The 14,513-nt window shown below is 41.3% G+C and overlaps 1 protein-coding gene across 4 annotated transcripts in view; it reads right to left on the bottom strand.

The window, feature by feature from the left end:
* Positions 1–14,513, bottom strand: part of SMOC1 (SPARC related modular calcium binding 1) — a 429,565-nt gene that overhangs the window by 255,958 nt on the left and 159,094 nt on the right. For all 4 annotated transcript variants that reach the window (XM_077262377.1, XM_077262370.1, XM_077262364.1 and 1 more), the window contains exon 2: positions 5,657–5,828. In XM_077262377.1, coding sequence (XP_077118492.1) covers positions 5,657–5,828 — 172 coding nt within the window. The remainder of the gene's footprint in view (positions 1–5,656; positions 5,829–14,513) is intronic.

The following is a 14,513-nucleotide window of genomic DNA, read 5'->3' as shown; positions in this document are numbered from 1 at the left end:
AACAGGGCTGGCTGAGACCGGCCGGTCCGAAGGCACATCCAGAGTTCCCTTTGCAGGTGGAAATCAGTGCCTACCTACTAGCGCCTGTGTGTTGTAGTACTTCCCTGCTGAGCACCACGGGATAGTCCTCACAACTGTTGTGTCTGTTTCTGATGTTCTTTCTCTCTCCGTCCCCCAGATGATATGGCTAGGACGCACCCGTATGACGGGGTAGGCCTGGAGTTATTTTATAGGGACCCTAGAGACGCCCCTCTCCCACAATTGCCTCCGTTGTCTACTTAGGTGAATTAGGTGAGACAGCCAACCTATAATTAACTGTCCTGCCGCTGTTTGAAGTAATGCTTAGAGCCCAATACTTCCTCGGCGTTCCGGCCACCGGCTACACGCCTCAGTAGGATGTTGCCACGTTCTTAGGGCACGACTCCTACTGGTTCTATTCTCCTTTGTGCTGTGATCTCGTTTCTCACTTCTCCACAATAAACCTCGCTTCGTGTCCTTTCTTAGGATGCCGCCGCAACGGGTGCAGGCGCGGCTCCGTAACGATCTGTCCTTTTCGCTAGGCCACTGTCAGGATCCCACCCCTGACAGAGACTCCCCTGAATCTTCCCAGTAACTCCCTCTCTCACAGGAGGTTGCCTGGGCAAAACCCAGTCAGCTTCTCCCTAACATCCTATCCAACCCCCAGTTTTACCAGAGTGTGAGGAGTGGCCTAATACATAGAACCCTTTGCTCCCCCTGGTGGCCGGAGTGTGAAGTGTAATGTGTGACTGTGATACCTGGTCAGGTGAACTCCTTTAGTGCAATCAAATGTAACATCACTCCCCTTAGTGGCAGAGCGACATTACTGTAACGATCAGGACTCTGGGGCGCTGCATATGTAGCAGAGGTGATTGGGTTATGGCAGCTTCTAGTCTCCCATGGAGACTATTGAAACATGCTAAAAGTAAAAAAAAAAAAAGTTTTTAAAAATATAAAGAATAAAAAAAAAAATTAAAAGTTCAAATCACCCCCCTTTTGGCCCATTCAAAATAAAACAATAAAAAAACCAAACATACACACATTTGGTATCGCTGTGTTCTGAATCGCCTGATCTATCAACATAAAAAAAAGAATTAATCCGATCACTAAATGGCGTAACAAGAAAAAAGTCAAAATGCCAGAAAGATTGTATCTGCACCAAAATGGTATCTTTAAAAATAACAGCTCGGCAAGCAAAAATAATAAGCCCTCACCCAACCCAAGATCATGAAAAATGGAGACGCTACGGGTATCGGAAAATGGCGCAATTTTATTTATTTTTTTAACAAATTTGGAATTTTTTTCACCACTTAGATAAAAAAGAACCTAGACATGTTTGGTGTCTGTGAACTCTTAATGACCTGGAGAATCATAATGGCAGGTCAGTTTTAGCATTTAGTGAACATAGTAAAAAAGCCAAACAACAATTGTGGAATTGCACTTTTGTTTTGCAATTTCACCGCAGTTTGAATTTTTTTCCCGTTTTCCAGTACACGATATGTTAATACTAATGGGTCCTTCAAAAGTACAACTCGTCCCGCAAAAAACAAGAATCATAAGGCCATTTTGACTGAAAAATAAAAAAGTTATGGCTCTGGGAACAAGGGGAGCAAAAAAAAGAGAATGCAAAAACGAAAATACCTCCGGTCATAAAGAAGTTAAACATCTGTTAGGCAGGGTATTTAAAAATGAGAATACAAACGCTTGTGGGTTGGAGGGCATGGGGGACATGTCAGGCTCCCTTTAAGTAGACTAAAGCAGGCCATGTCATTAGATGGCTGTTGACCAAACAAAGCTTTAGCTGGTAGCCATCTTGGCCAGCTGTCCCATACACTGGAGCACTTGTTTGGCTGAGATGTCTGGCGCCTGCTTATCTGCAGGAGAACAAAGCGATAGGCTGTCCGAAATTGGACATGCCGATTGACATCTCCTCAGACAATCCGTTATCCAGGGCTCCATACACACTAGACTGTCTGTGGAACCATTTGATATCAGCAGGTTCATCCGACATTATTCTAATGTGTATGGGGGCCTTACGCTAGTTATACACAATATATGAACGTTGGCCCAACAATCTTATGACTAGCGGTTATCATGAGTGTCACAAATATTATAATCCATTGCGCCAGTATGAGATGGGTCTGACAGTAACTTGTGTCTGTCTTTGTGTTTCTTGTGTAACTTTGTGTTTCTTATATTGAAGGGATCCAGGAAAATAGCTGAAAGTGATAGACAGACACCCTAACCAGTGCAGATTACACAGAACACCTAACACAACTTATTGCATGCACAAATCTAAAAACCTCATTAACCAGAAATTCTTTGTGTCTTTTCATCTCTGAAGGGGGAAAGATTTTCTACAAAATTCTGAGTTTAGAGTCCAGCTAGTTATAAACTTTAGGACATTGAGTTATTTTGACATTTTAACTTCTCATTTCGACCCGTAATGGTGATAGTGAGGAGACAACTAGACTGTCTTTATTTCACTTGATACTTTTTTCTTTCTGATGTTTTTATTGCAATGAAATGCGCCAAGAATAAGCCTCTTTATATAAAGTATCTGGAACTTGTAAAAAAAAATATTTTCTATTCTGAATCGCAGACCCTTGTGACTACTCATGGACTGGAGATGTCAGGAATGAGCATAGTTTACATACTCGATAGAATGGCAGGATTACCAGACCTCATTATTTTCTTCTTCTTTCAAATTCTATGGTTTTATGTTTTAGTATATGTTAACATTTTGGCAGATGTGGGCCCCAATTCATCAAGGAGAGTTCACCAATTTTTTGGAAAATGTAAAAAAAATATTTGTGCAATCTCAAAGTTGTGCAAAAATGTAGCAACTTTTGGCCTTTTTACATCCGTCCTGCTCAGCTCCACTAAAGTGGTCAACGCTGATATGGGACGGGTCGTGATTAGTGATGAGCGAATATACTCATTACTTGAGATTTCTCGAGCATGCTCGGGTGTCCTCAGAGTATTTTTTTAGTGCTCGGAGATTTCGTTTTTCTTGCCGCAGCTGAATGATTTATATCTGTTAGCCAGCATAAGTACATGTGGGAGTTGCCTGGTTGATAGGGAAAAACTAACTCTCCGAGCACTAAAAAATACTCGGAGGACCCCCGAGCATGCTCGGGAAATCTCGAGTAACAAGTATATTCACTCATCACTAGTCATGATAAATCCCACCTGTCAAATTCATAATAACTTGTGGCACAAAAGTGGTGTAATGTACACTAGAAATGTACACCAGTCTCTGATTGGAATAACGCTTCTAGTGGAGCGCCTCTTAATAAGTTTGGTGCATGTTACTCCAGGGATCTCTTTATTAAGACTGATGTAGAAGCTGTCAGTCTTAAAGAAAACCTGTGAGCTGATACACGCTGCATTATTTCAGCCATGTATTCAGCATTCAGACACTGAAACATAGCAGCATTTTGTGAAAAAAAACAAGAATATTTTTAAAAGCCACACTGGGGACTAGTTGGAAAGGTGGGTCCCTGATGGCTTCTCCCTGTTATCTACCAGTGACTAACAGGTCTCTCCCTATACACGAAACCAAAATAATTCCTCACAATAAATAAAAGATGATCTCTTTGAGAGAGAGCAATACGATCCAAAAATATAAAAAAAATTAGCAATTTTATTATAGATATATAATATCACGCAAGCAGGGAGAGACCTGTCACTCTTGGGTAATGGGTGGGGAGAAGCTGCTAGGGACCTGCTTGTCTAACTAGTTTCCTGTTCGGCCTAATCTCTGGCTGAAATTAAATCATATAGCCAGTGTCTGATACGTACTGCCCATGGATCAAACAGCATATATCAGCTGTCAGTTTATTGTCCCTTTTAGTGTCTATAATAGAAAAATACAGGTGCTTCTCACAAAATTTAAATATCATCAAAAAGTTAATTTATTCTTATAATATTATTCAGTTCTTCAATACAAAAAGTGAAACTCATGTATGATAGAGTCATTACAAACAGTGATTTATTTCAATTGTTTATTTCTGTTAATGTTGATGATTATGGCTTACAGCCAATGAAAACCCAAAAGTCATTATCTCAGTAAATTAGAATAATTAACAAAAAACCACCTGGAAAGTCTTCCTAAGCGTTTAAAAAGGTTCCTTAGTTTGTTTCAGTAGGCTCCACAATTATGGGGAAGACTGCTGACTTGACAGATGCCCAGAAGGCAGTCACTGACACACGCCACAAGGAGGATAAGCCACAAAAGGTCATTGCTAAAGAAACTGGCTGTTCACAGAGTGCTGTATCCAAGCATATTAATTGAAAGTGGAGTGGAAGGAAAAAGTGTGTTAGAAAAAGGTGCACACACAACTGGGATAACTGCAGCCTTGAAAGGATTGTTAAGAAAAGGCCATTCAAAATTTGGAGAGATTCACAAGGAATGGACTGCTGCTGGAGTCATTGCTTCAAGAGCCACCACCCACAGACGTATCCAGGACATGGGCTACAAGTGTCATATTCCTTGTGTCAAGCCACTCATGACCAATAGACAATGCCAGAAGCGTCTTATCTGGGCCAAGGAGAAAAAGATCTGGACTGTTGCTCAGTGGTCCTAAGATGAAAGTAAATTTTGCATTTCATTTGGAAATCAAGGTCCCAGAGTCTGGAGGAAGAGTGGAGAGGCCACAATCCAAGCTGCTTGAGGTCTAGTGTGAAGTTTCCACAATCAGTGATGATTTGGGGAGCTATGTCATCTGCTGGTGTGGGTCCACTGTGTTTTATCAAGACCAAAGTCAGCACAGCCGTCTACCAGGAAATGTTAGAGCACTGCAGATGAGCTAAAGGCTGCTATCAAAGCAGCCTGGGCTTCCATAACACCTCAGCAGTGCCACAGGCTGATCGCCTCCATGCCACGCCACATTGCTGTAGTAATTGATGCAAAAGGAGCTCCGACCAAGTATTGAGTGCATTTACTGAACATATATTTCAGGAGGCCAACATTTTGGATTTTAAAATCATTTTTCAAGCTGGTGCTATAAAGTATTCTAATTTACTGAGATAATGACTTTTGGATTTTCATTGGCTGTAAGCCATAATCCTCAACATTAACAGAAATAAACACGTGAAATAGATCACTTTGTTTGTAATGACTCTATATACATCTTTATTTTTATATAGCGCTAACATATTCCGCAGCGCTTTACAGGTTGAACACATTATCATCGCTGTCCCCGATGGGGCTCACAATCTAAATTCCCTATCAGTATGTCTTTTGGAATGTGGGAGGAAACCCACACGAACACAGAGAGAACATACAAACTCTTTGCAGATGTTGTCCTTGGTGGGGTTTGAACCCAGGACTCCAGCGCTGCAAGGCTGCAGTGCTATCCACTGTGCCACTGTGCTGCCCTAAAATAATATATTAGTTTCTCTTTTTGCATTGAAGAACTGAAATACAGTAATTAACTTATTGATGATATTCTAATTTTGTGAGAAGCACCTGTATGATAATGCAATCTGCCACTGTAAAGATACATGTATGAAGTGAGACTTCTCCTAATAATGTTATCATGATGGATAAAAGATGTGCAAGCTGAGTTTCAGGATATTAATGTAATACAGTGTGTCAGTAAAGAATGTAAAGTGGATCGACTCCCCTTATTACCTTTGCACCTTCCTCGATGAACAACGCTGAGGGCAGAATCCTTGCACTTGGCTCTTTGGTAATCACACATAGATTCATACGTTCGACCATCTGAAGCACATACAGGTTTGGACTGTGTTCTGGAGCAATGAGGATTGCACTGTGGATCTCTGTCCCGGTCACTTATTAAAAACTAATGGAGGAAAAAAAAACACAACATAAGTGTGGATAATTTATAGAAAGAAGGAAAGAATGCTCGTTTCATGATAATCTTGTAAACAGGCTGCGAATCATCCAACGAATGAGCAAAATGGTCGTTCATCGGATGAAATAACCTTTTGTGCAGCACAAAATATCATCTTCCTAAGCAGAACATGGTCCTGCTATGTTTTTCTGGCGTTTGAGCTAGAACTGGCAGTCATGGTTGAAATTCTGCTAGAAAAGGATATTATTTTAATGTTTTTTTGTGTTTTAAACAATGTTAAATTGGCCTGCATTATTTCTATCGCCCCTGTGTGGATGAAAAGACTGTTGATAAATGCTCACCCAACACGTAAATATGACTTAATGGTAACTAGGACATTTGCATGTTATGTTTTTGGCCATTGATATTATTTCGGAGAATGACGATTCCACTATTTAATTTGTCATAATACATAGTGCATCCCTGGTAGTTTCCATGATTTTATTATCCGCTTAGAGGACAGATGAAGGAACCGAAAAGTTGACCAAAGCTTCTGTCCAGACTTGTTGCCTCTCTATGCTTTTAGAGTAGAACCATAATTTGGGGTAACCTCTGTTGTGACATAGCAAAATATTGGAAGTTTTATTTTATTGATCCTCAATAACTACAGCTCATTAATTTCAATAGTTGTGTAATGTCTATTTTCCTCTACAGCATCACTTAAGGGAAAAATAAGCCCTTGATAGCTACTTTTTCCAGATATTGCCTCAAGCTTCTTCTCTCCACTCCTCGCCGAGGGATCTGTGATATTGATGGATGTTATTCAAACTGGACCACTTCTTTAATGAGACTATGCAAATTGTCTCTCCAGAGAGGAAGAGTACTAGAAATCTAGTGTCACCTATTGGAAGTACAGTAGCAATCCTTAAAATCAGCATCAACCCTTTAACAAGAGTTGACACATGACTTAGGGTAAAAGCCAAACCAGAATTTCAGTTTGCAGACACATGTTTTGGGGTGTTGCCTCTCCTCAGTGCAAAGTGTGAGATCTGGTTTGGCTAGGTGAGAGACCTCTGACTGGGGTATAAGGAGTAACCTTTTTCCTTAAGGAGAGTGACATGCCTGACATGCCAGGGTAAGGAGGCTTATAGGCAGAGCAGTGTCACTAGTGATCAAGTTCTCTTACTCTCTGAATAGACAATTTGCATACTTTATTTCCCAGAGGAGCACTGGACAGCCTATAAGCCTCCTTACCCTGGCATGTCACTGTCAATAAGGAGAAATGTTACCCCTTAGGCTTTAATGAGACTGTAACACACATGTATTAGAGGTAACTTTATACACTTGGTGAAGGCTTACAAGACTCCTTTGGTGAGTCATTGATTTAGTGTTTGGTAGCATGAGACCTAATACTGCTGTACTTGGAACCATTTTTAGTCTATTGAGCAAAAATGGCTAAGCCAACAGCTTATTATTGTATTGCATAATAATGATAAACTGCACGAAAGTTGGACAGTAAATCAAAGTTACTTTGTTTTTTACATAGATTGAAGCTCTGAAATCTGGTTAGAAGAAGAACTGTGCTAGGGCTGGTTACTTAACAAGATTACTGTGTAACATTGCGCCATTGAATTTGATGTTTGTCAATTTGGTGACATTTCCCCCTGCACCAATTGTCATGTGACTGGTTAAATCCAACACTTTGGGGTTTTTGGTTACAACGTTAACCCCATAGACTTTAATGGAGGTCATTTATAAGTTGCTTGTTACTTTTCTGTAATTGACCTGTTTTTTTTTTTTAATCTCCCATATCATGGAATGGCATGTCTTACAAATAGTGCCCTAGGCTTAAGCTCTGAGAAATGTTGGCACTGGCACAGCCAAAGAAAAACATGGATATTACTTTAGTCTTGTAACTACTGTCCAGCCTTCGTGTAGATGAAGCAACCGCCTTGTGTCACAATGGTTCCACAGATATACACAATATTATCACTGTTGTGAGACCAATCTATGGCTTCTCTTCTACATTTTAAGTGCTGCCAGGCTTCCATACAATACAGGACTTTGTCCTGTCTTCTAGCAAAATGAAGGTGGCACCAGACATTACTGTGCATGCAACGCCATTTCCAGCTTTGATAATTGATTGTAACAATGGCACATTATAACATTTACAGAAACACTTGTTTACTCATCCTGTACTAATTTACTGACATTTCCCATTGCTACCGGAGTTCTTTTCCTCTTACACAGATTAATGTTTGTATTTAGCCAAATTTAAAGTGAATTTGAATTTCTGAATACTTGGTTACATTTATTAAAGAAGGAAATCATTTAATTTTTAAATACTTTTTTTTTTTAATCTGGTATTAATTGGACAAATCCGATTTTATCAATTATTCCAGGTATAGAGTAATTATAGAAATAATATATATATTTTTTCTATTTAGCCATTTTCGGTTGTTCAGGCTGCTGCGTTTTTTATTTTCTGCAAAAATTTTACTTACAAGATAGAGACCACATGGACTAATAATAAAGGATAAGTTAGGCAGAACACAACTCAGACAAAGTCTGTGACACAGATTAATTTCACCCTAGTATCTTTCGCCCCACAAATCACCTTCATTCTGCATCCCCTTAAAGTGTAATATGTGGCCTGCAGTCATTGTTGCACTGGGGGTTCCTATCGGTACACGTTATTGTCTGATTTTGACTGCATTGCAAAATTTGTTGTTGCCATAGCACTTGCAGTGCAGATCCTCAATAAGGTCAGATAATCTACTTCTAACAGTATATACTTAGTTGGGACAGTTCTTTGAATGCAAAACCAGAGTTGATAAATTGAATCTGTCAGCAGATTTTTGCTATGGGATCTAAGAGTAGCATGATTTAGGGGCAGAGACCCTGATTGCAGTGATGTGTCACTTACTGGGCTACTTGCTGCAGTTTTGATAAAATCACTGTTTTCTTTCCTGTAGCTTTAGCAGTGGGCAGAATGCTGAGCTGTGTGACCCCGCCCACACCCCTGATTGATAGCTTCCTATTTACACTGTCAGTGTGCTGTCAATCATTGGTAGAGGAGGGGTTACACAGATTATCTGGACTGTCCGGCACGCTCCACCTAGTCCTGTAGTGATAATTTCTTTGTGTTAAAACACTGATTATATTGAAACTATAGCACACAGCCTAATAAGTGACGCATCCCTGGAATCAGGCTTTCTTACTCTACAGTTGTGGCCAAAAGTATTGACACCACTGCAATTCTGTCAGATAATACTCAGTTTCTTCCTGAAAATGATTGCAATCACAAATTCTTTGGCATTATTATCTTCATTTAAATTGTCTTAAATGAAAAAACACAAAAGAGAATGAAGCAAAAGGCAAAACATTGATCATTTCACACAAAACTCCAAAAATGGGCCAGACAAAAATATTGGCACCCTCAGCCTAATACTTGGTTGCACAACCTTTAGCCAAAATAACTGCGACCAACCGCTTCCGGTAACCATCAATGAGTTTCTTACAATGCTCTGCTAGAATTTTAGACCATTCTTCTTTGGCAAACTGCTCCAGGTCCCTGATATTTGAAGGGTGCCTTCTCCAAACTGCCATTTTTAGATCTCTCCACAGGTGTTCTATGGGATTCAGGTCTGGACTCATTGCTGGCCACCTTAGAAGTCTCCAGTGCTTTCTCTCAAACCATATTCTAGTGCTTTTTGAAGTGTGTTTTGGGTCATTGTCCTGCTGGAAGACCCATGACCTCTGAGGGAGACCCAGCTTTCTCACACTGGGCCCTACATTATGCTGCAAAATTTGTTGGTAGTCTTCAGACTTCATAATGCTATGCACACAATCAAGCAGTCCAGTGCCAGAGGCAACAAAGCAACCCCAAAACATCAGAGAACCTCCTCCATGTTTGACTGTAGGGACCGTGTTCTTTTCTTTGAATGCCTCTTTTTTCTCCTGTAAACTCTATGTTGATGACTTTGCCCAAAAAGCTCTACTTTTGTCTCATTTGACCAGAGAACATTCTTCCAAAACGTTTTAGGCTTTTTCTGGTAAGTTTTGGCAAACTCCAGCCTGGCTTTTTTATGTCTCGGGGTAAGAAGTGGGGTCTTCCTGGGTCTCCTACCATACAGTCCCTTTTCATTCAGACGCCGATGGATAGTACGAGTTGACACTGTTGTACCCTCGGACTGCAGGGTAGCTTGAAATTGTTTGGATGTTAGTCGAGGTTCTTTATCCAACATCCGCACAATCTTGCGTTGAAATCTCTTGTCAATTTTTCTTTTCCGTCCACATCTAGGGAGGTTAGCCCCTGTGACATGGGCTTTAAACTTCTTGGTGACACTGCGCACGGTAGACACATGAACATTCAGGTCTTTGGAGATGGACTTGTAGCCTTGAGATTGCTCATGCTTCCTCACAATTTGGTTTCTCAAGTCCTCAGACAGTTCTTTGGTCTTCTTTCTTTTCTCCATGCTCAATGTGGTACACACAAGGACACAAGGACAGAGGTTGAGTCAACTTTAATGCATGTCAACTGGCTGCAAGTGTGATTTAGTTATTGCCAACACCTGTTAGTTGCCACAGGTAAGTTACAGGTGCTGTTAATTACACAAATTAGGGAAGCATCACATGATTTTTCGAACAATGCCAATACTTTAGTCCAACCCCTTTTTTATGTTTGGTGTAGAATTATTTCCAATTTGGCTTTAGGACAATTCTTTTTGTGTTTTTTTCATTTAAGACAAATTAAATGAAGATAATAATACCAAATAATTTGTGTTTGCAATCATTTTCAGTAAGAAACTGAGTATTGTCTGACAGAATTGCAGGGGTGTGAATACTTTTGGCCACAACTGTATATTATGCTGGTCTCAGATTAAATGCCAATAACCTGCTGCCAGATTCCCTTCTAAATAAACTATAGCTCAAAATCAGCATTTCAGAGGTGATCCTGGTGCACAATCTAATTATCCTCTCAAAGCAGAATGTGGCTCCCGAGGTAAGAAAGGTTGAAATTCACTGCCATAGAGTATAAAAAGAGATGTAGCCTGTCGCTACAGCTGTCTGTCTTGCTTTAACCAAGATGGTTTTTAGCTTTTTCCTTTCCAAAATGCATGGTGAATTTAGGATGCGGAGGGGAAGAAGAGGCTCATAAGTGGAGATAGAAGCAGTAAAATATATTACTCCATTTCTTTTATTCACTTACAGTATTGAATTATGTAATTTGGGGAATTGACGATGATCATTCAAGAAATAGATTGTAGTGGCAAGATTTTATTCTTTTGCTATATCGTTGGTACCCATTACTGTGTCACACATCTAACGAGGGATCTCCTGGTATTCTGGTGAACCAGTCTAATGCTGCATGCAGGCAGTCCATTTTGAGCCTGTGAAAGCACCCTATCGAGCACTGATCAACTGCATAACAAGTCGTCCAATGTCAATTACCGGACTATTTACAAAGGCTGCTGAACAGGGCGATCGCTCATACCATTGTCCTGTCCCTATACAGTGTCATGCTATCATCAGCATATTCTCTATTTAAGTGGGTCAAAGTGCTGGCAAAAACTGATTTAAAAAAAAAAAATAAAAAAATAAAACAGTTGTCAGCCTCTGTTCATTATCACGCAAAGAATGAGCATTTTGCTCATTCGTCAAATGATCGCCAGCAAGATTAAATGAGCAGATAATCCTACGAATGCTCATCCGCCAATCATTCGCTTGTCTAAATGCACCATATTTCTGATTACAGAGTGTTCGTGGAATCTCGGGGCTAAAATAAATTGTCCTCTCTGTTTTGAGCTATAGCCAGTGGTAATGATTCCACCAATATTTTGGGGATCTTCAATCTTTTAAATCCAGAGATACTGTAAAGTATACCAAAGATTTTTCCACAAAGGATTTGCACAACTTTTTTTTTTTTTTTTTTTAAGAAAACAAAACTAGAGACTTAGAGTAAGGTATCAACTATATAACACCGCTTAAAAACCACAGAGATCTGTAAATGGCTGTTCTGTTGATGTATTATTAATCCATATATAAAATGTGTATTGTATTGTAATCGCTATGTATTCTGTAAGTGAACACTGCATATAAGTCATCTCGCCTCCTGCCAAAAAATTAGGAAACCGCCTGATCCAAAAACGCTAAATAACTCATGTGGGGATGTATAAAGGTTCCTCTTCCTCATAAATAACATGCATAAGCCAGGATACATTTATAGGCATTTGTAGGACTAGGTTTAAATGGACAGATAGCAATATGATCTTTGTAGTTTCTGCCTTTTAAAAAGAAAGAGAATGAGCGTTACATGGTTTGTTCAGTGGTGGCTCTTTCTATAAATGGTGGATGTGAAATAGCTTATTCAAAGATATTTACCGAAAAAACGGTTGCATATGTCTGTGCTGAACTAAGTAGGACAAGTAGTATTGTCATTTTAAAGGAAAAATCCTCTGACTAAACAATCGTCACTCTCTGAACACCGAATATAAACATCTCTTATTATATAATATGCTACAGTATATGTCGAAATGGATGCCTTTGTAATATGTATGTATGTATGTAATATGTTATCAACACCATGAATGGCAAGAAGAACAAACCAATTTTGAAGCAAAAGAAGTCAGACATGTAACTCAAAGCAAGGATCATCAAGCTACGACTTGCTTACTTTGGACACATGGCATGAAGAGCGATCACTGGAGAAGGACATCACGGTCAGATGAATGGAAGGAACAAGGTGAGGAGGAAGATCAGCAAACTGCTGGCTTCATCCTATTGCAGCGCCCCAGAGTCCTGGTCGTTGCAGTACTGGAGCTCCGCCGCTAAGGGGGGCTATGGTACGTCTGATGGCACTGAAGGAGTTCTTCTGACCAGGTATCACAGTCACCAATACACTTCACAGTCTGGCCTCCAGGGGGAGCTAAGGGTTCTATGTATTAGGCCACTCCTCACAATCTGGTAAAACTGGGGGTTAGGCAGAAAGTTAGAGAGAAGCTGACTGGGTTGGAACCAGGCAACACCTTGTGGCAGAGGGTGTTGTAGGGGGAAGATTCAGAGGGGTCCCTGTCAGGGGTGGGATCCTGGCAGAGGCCTAGCAAACAGAGAAGAATGTTACGGGACCGCGCCTGCACGATATAGCGGCGGTACCTCAAGAAAGGATAAGAAGCGAGGTTCATTGTGCTGAGTGAGAAACGAGATCAACGCAACAAGGAGAATACCAGTAGGAGTCGTGCTGTAAGACGAGGCAACATCCTATTGAGGCGCATAACCGGTGGCCGGAACGCCGAGGAAGTATAGAGCTCCAGGCCAAACTTCAAACCTACGGCAGGACAGTCAGTTATAGGCGGGCTGTCTCATCCAATTGACCCAGGAAGACACAGGGGGGGTAACAACAGGAGTGGGGCGACGCTAGAGTCCCGGAAGAGCTCCGAGCCTCCCCGTCATACGGGTGCGTCCTAACCATAAGATCTGGGGGACGTGGAAGAACATCAGAATCGAGTTGTGAGGGAACACGAGAAACAGACACAACAGTTGTGGGGACTATCCCGAGAGCACAGCAGGGGAGGACCACAACACACAAGCGCTAGACGGTAGGCACAGATTTCCACCTGCAAAGGGAACTCTGGAGGTGCCATCGGACCGGCCAGGCTTGCGCAGCCCGGTTAACCGTATTCCGGATTGAGGATCCTGAAGTCTTCAGTAAAGAGGTAAAGAGACTGCAACCTGGTGTCCTCGTTCTTTACTGCGACCTGCACCGCACCACCACAACACCATCACCATTCCCTCCACCTTCATTGTACGCCCCTCAGCAGGGTCACGAACCGGGTCTAGCCACCGTGACAACCCCAGAACTGAGACTTAGAGGCCCGGTACCGGGTGCCCCTCGGCCCTGCGGCAGTGGGGGCGCTACACTATCAAGATAATGGTACACAAGATCCTGATGGATCTATCTTGGCTTGCACAAGATCAATTTTCTTACAGATCATTTATCTTTCAAGTTGCCATTGCTCAAGTTCGAGCAGAAGGCCAATAAAATTAAAAAATAAATGTTGAAAAGTGGTAAATTTAAAGTACTTCTTTAGGTCTGTAGCTGAGGAGGTGGCAGCATTACTTTAATAGTCTTTCATAGAGATCAATGTACCAAAATGTGATAAGGATGATATTTAACAAAATAATTGTTCAAACCAATCACAGGTGCTCGATGCACGCTTGGCTTGGCTAGACAGTTTAGTGCACCTTCCCATTTGCTTGTTTTCCATCTTTCTCGGCACTCTTCTGGCTCCTGTAATTCCAGAGCTGATAATCAAGTAACTGCGAGGCAGAGCTAGGTGCAAGACAAGTAGATGGTAAGATGCGCTGAACTGCTCAACCACAAAAAGGATGCAGTAGTGATATGCACGTACCAGTGCCTGCAATAAAAGTTGGTGATTTGTATGGAGAAGTGGTGTCAAATGGATTACGCGGGGTCGCTGGAGGTTCAGCTGGTGCATGCGGTGAGGGTGAGGGAGTCCAAGGTAGGCTTGGCTCCCAATGGACACCAGGTGCTACTCCAGGATGGACCTCGGACACATGGCAGCTGACCCCAAGGGACAGGTAGCTGCAACAACCCAGTGGGAGAGTACGGCTGACGTACAGACTGGCACAGCAGGTGCAGGTGGGTCCAGCTGAGATACAGAATGGCATGGC

Source organism: Ranitomeya variabilis, chromosome 1, assembly GCF_051348905.1.
Source record: "Ranitomeya variabilis isolate aRanVar5 chromosome 1, aRanVar5.hap1, whole genome shotgun sequence".
In the NCBI taxonomy this organism is placed as follows: domain Eukaryota; kingdom Metazoa; phylum Chordata; class Amphibia; order Anura; family Dendrobatidae; genus Ranitomeya; species Ranitomeya variabilis.
This window is presented reverse-complemented; position numbering and strand designations above follow the sequence as displayed.